This window comes from Rhea americana, unplaced genomic scaffold (genome assembly GCF_003343005.1).
Source record: "Rhea americana isolate MKP2758 unplaced genomic scaffold, rheAme1 scaffold_617, whole genome shotgun sequence".
NCBI classification, from domain to species: Eukaryota; Metazoa; Chordata; class Aves; order Rheiformes; family Rheidae; genus Rhea; species Rhea americana.
The window spans coordinates 18,064-21,801 of record NW_028186776.1 but is presented as its reverse complement, the minus strand read 5'-3'; the positions used below and the strand labels follow the sequence as shown (position 1 = coordinate 21,801).

General features: G+C 65.9%; 1 protein-coding gene across 1 annotated transcript in view; it reads left to right on the top strand.

Annotated features, from left to right (window-relative positions):
• Window positions 1–3,738, top strand: part of LOC146587090 (plectin-like) — a 70,874-nt gene that overhangs the window by 49,079 nt on the left and 18,057 nt on the right. The window contains exons 11-18 of the mRNA XM_085320184.1: window positions 647–740; window positions 843–997; window positions 1,110–1,419; window positions 1,722–1,799; window positions 2,160–2,321; window positions 3,065–3,169; window positions 3,397–3,492; window positions 3,606–3,731. Of these exons, the coding sequence (XP_085176310.1) occupies window positions 647–740; window positions 843–997; window positions 1,110–1,419; window positions 1,722–1,799; window positions 2,160–2,321; window positions 3,065–3,169; window positions 3,397–3,492; window positions 3,606–3,731 (1,126 nt within the window). The remainder of the gene's footprint in view (window positions 1–646; window positions 741–842; window positions 998–1,109; window positions 1,420–1,721; window positions 1,800–2,159; window positions 2,322–3,064; window positions 3,170–3,396; window positions 3,493–3,605; window positions 3,732–3,738) is intronic.

Genomic DNA, 3,738 nt, shown 5'->3' with positions numbered 1-3,738 from the left:
CGCTGGGCTGCACCGCCGGCTCCTCGCCCCGCGCTGCCGGGTGGGCTCGCGCCGGGGCGGAGGCCGCAGCCACGGCAGGGGGGGCGCAGGCAGGCGGGGGTGCGGGCCGGGGGTGCGCTGCAGCCAGGAGGGGGCAGAGGGGCTGGGCGAGCGGCAGGCGTCCTGGGCAGGGTGGGGACTGGATCCGTGCCGGGTGGGGACGGGAGGCTTGCCAGGGCGGGATGGGATCCGTGCCGGGCAGGAACAGGCTGCGTGCTGCTTGAGGATGGGATTTGTCCCAGCCCGTGGAGGGGTGGGATCTGTGCTGCAGGATAGAGTCTTTGCTTGGGCGGGGATGGGATCCGTGCCAGCGCGGGGATGGGATCCGTGCCGGTGCGGGGATGGGATCCGTGCCAGCGCGGGGATGGGATCCGTGCTGGTGTGGGGATGGGATCTGTGCAATGCAGCAACGGGATCCATGCAGTGCAGGGATGGGATTTTCGCCATGCAGGGCAGGAGCTGTGCAGTGCAGGGATGGGATCCATGCAGGGATGGGATCTGTGCAGTGTAGGCATGGGATCTGTGCCGTGCGGGGCAGGACCCGTGCTGTGCAGGGATGGGATCCGAGCCTGTGTGCCTTCCCTAACCCTGTCCTCTCCCTGCGCAGGCTGGAGCGGCTGCAGCGCATCGTCAGCAAGCTGCAGATGGAGTCGGGGCTCTGCGAGGAGCAGCTCAACCAGGCGGACACCCTGCTGCAGTCGGTGAGACGCGTCTCCTGCTGCTGGGGGGGGGGGGGCTCCTGTGGTGCCAGGGGACCCCCGTGGCCGGCGAAGTGGCGGTCCCCTGACTGCCGTGCCCCACAGGACATCCGGCTGCTGAATGCCGGGAAGCCACCGCAGAAGGCGGCTGAGATTGAGCGGGACCTGGACAAGGCAGATGCCATGATCCGGCTGCTCTTCAACGACGTGCAGACCCTCAAGGACGGGCGGCACCCGCAAGGGGAGCAGATGTACCGCAGGTAGGGCCCCGTGCTGCGCCGTGCCGCCCCGCTGCACCACGCTCCCTCGTGCCATGGGGCCCCGCTGCGGGAGCGGGCCGTGCTGCGGCGCCCACCTGCCCTCTGCCCGCAGGGTGTACCGGCTGCACGAGCGCCTGGTGGCCATCCGCACCGAGTACAACCTGCGCATCAAGTCCGGGGCGCCGCAGATGGCCCAGACGACGGTGCCCCTGGGCCAGAGGCCCCGGCAGGACCTGGACGACGTCACGCTGCGGTACCTGCAGGACCTGCTGGCCTGGGTGGAGGAGAACCAGCGCCGGCTCAACGCGGCCGAGTGGGGCGTGGACCTGCCCACCGTGGAGTCCCACCTGGGCAGCCACCGCGGCCTCCACCAGTCCATCGAGGAGTTTCGCGCCAAGATCGAGCGGGCGCGCGCCGACGAGGTGAGCCCAGATGAGCTCCCCGCCCATCCCGGAGCGGCTCGGTGCTGCCACGCTGCGCTCCGGGGCCGCGGGCAGGTCCCATATGCACCRCGCAGAGCACACCCAGCGCATTGCATGTGAGCTGGTGGTGCCTGCCGGGACACAGGAGATGGAGCTGGATGGGCTCTGCGGATGGCGCTGGGCTGCGGCCCCACTCTGGGTGCCCTCCAGGCACCAAGGGGCCCTAGAGAAGAGGGGCTGGAGGTCCTGGAGGCAGTAGCGAGCCGCGACGCTCCCCGCGCTCATGGCACGCTCTCCCGCAGGCGCAGCTCTCACCGGGGCCCCGCAATGCCTACCGCGAGTGCCTGGGCAAGCTGGACCTGCAGTACGCCAAGCTGCTGGTGAGACGGCGGGCTGTGGGTCGGGCAAGGAGACAGGGAGGTGTGCGGGGGCTGCGGGAGCTGGGGACATGGGGAGAGGGGCGCAGGAGTGGGGAGGAGGTGTATTGCAATGGAGGTGCAGGACGTGGAGGAGACGTTCTGGGATAGAGGTGCAGGGCATGGGGGAAAATGTTTTGGGTGGAGGTGGGGGTATGTGGGGGCAGATGTCCTGGGATGGAGGTGAGGGAAGACGGGAAGATGTCCCACGATGGAGGTGTGGGACATACAGAGAGATGTTTTGGGATGGAGGTGCAGGAGATAGGGGCAAGGTTTTGGGGAGCAGGGTGTGGGATGCAGCCCATTCCCGTGTCCCGTTTGCAGAACTCCTCCAAGGCTCGTCTGCGGCACCTGGAGAGCCTGCATGGCTTTGTGAGTGCTGCCACCAAGGAGCTGATGTGGCTCAAYGAGAGGGAGGAGGAGGAAGTGAATTTCGACTGGAGCGACCGCAACCCCAATATGGTGGCTAAGAAGGAGAACTACTCGGTATGGCGAGACCCAGGCGTGCGGCTGCGCTTGCACATGCCTGTCCTGGCACGGCCCCATCCCGCCCCATCCCTGCACATGAATTTTGGAGGTGCCTCTTGCACCCCGTAGTTGAGGATGCTCTTGGGACCCTCCACCTCTGTCTTGGCTCATGCCCTCTGCTTTAGGCTATCCCRCTGCTGTGCTGTGCTCTTTGCTGAACTGTTTGATGGCTCCAGCCCTGCTTTTTATCTCTAATCTGTAGGACTTTAGTCTGTTCTTCCTTTCTTGCTATCTGGTCATCTGAATGAAACCACATCTGCACCCCACAGCACTGAGCACGTGTCAGTCCCTTAACCCTTCTTCTGCCCTTTCTCCTGCTGCACTTGCGTTTGCATTAGCATCCACATGTCCTCCAGACTGGGCTTGGTGTGTTAAAAATCTCTGCACCCCCATCCCACCCTACAGGCTTTCCACACCCCAACCCCTGTCCCCCCAGTCTTTGTGCACCCCATCTCTGCATCACACCCCAGAAGGCTCCTGTCATGGCTGCTGGTCCTAACACAGACCCTCCTCCAAACAGCCCCTGGCAGCAGCAGACTGCCTGGGGGGTGCAGGGGGGCAGGAGGATGCCTCACCCCCAGCACATGCCGTGCACTCACACACACACATGCACGCGCACACACACGCATGGGCTGTGCTGGCCCCACTTGCAGCCTGGCCAGGGTCCAGGTACTCACCTGTGCTCCCTGCCTCCATGCCAGGGGCTGATGCGGGAGCTGGAGCTGAAGGAGCGGAAAATCAAAGAGATCCAGAGCACCGGGGACCGGCTGCTGCGGGAGGAGCACCCGGGCAGGCAGACAGTGGAGGTGAGCGGGGCGTGCGGGGCAGCCGTGCCGCTGGCCTGGGGGCAGCCGGCAGTGTGGCGCCATGGGGAGGGGTGCAGTGCATGGGGGCTGTGAGCAGGGCAGAAATCCCTGGTGCTGTCTGCAGTGCACGGGGGCTGGGTGCAGTGCAGAGCTCACTGTTACTGGGTGCAGTGCATGGGGGCTGTGGGTCCTGGGCAGCAGGATGGGGTGACATCTCCTGTTCACAGGCCTTCCAAGCGGCTCTGCAGACGCAGTGGAGCTGGATGCTCCAGCTGTGCTGCTGCATCGAGGCCCACCTGAAGGAGAACACTGCCTACTTCCAGGTGAGGGTCGCGGCAGCAGGGTGCGCGGGTCTCCACACCGTCCCTGCGCGCAGCCCCGTCCCCGGGGCCGGGGCGCGCGCCGCTGCTCACCTCCTCTCCCCGGGCTGCTCTAGTTCTTCGCCGATGTGAAGGAGGCTGAGGAGTTCCTGAGGAAGATGCAGGARAACATGAAAAAGAAATACTCCTGCGACCGCAGCATCACGGTCACGCGCCTGGAGGACCTGCTGCAGGACTCTCTTGTGAGTG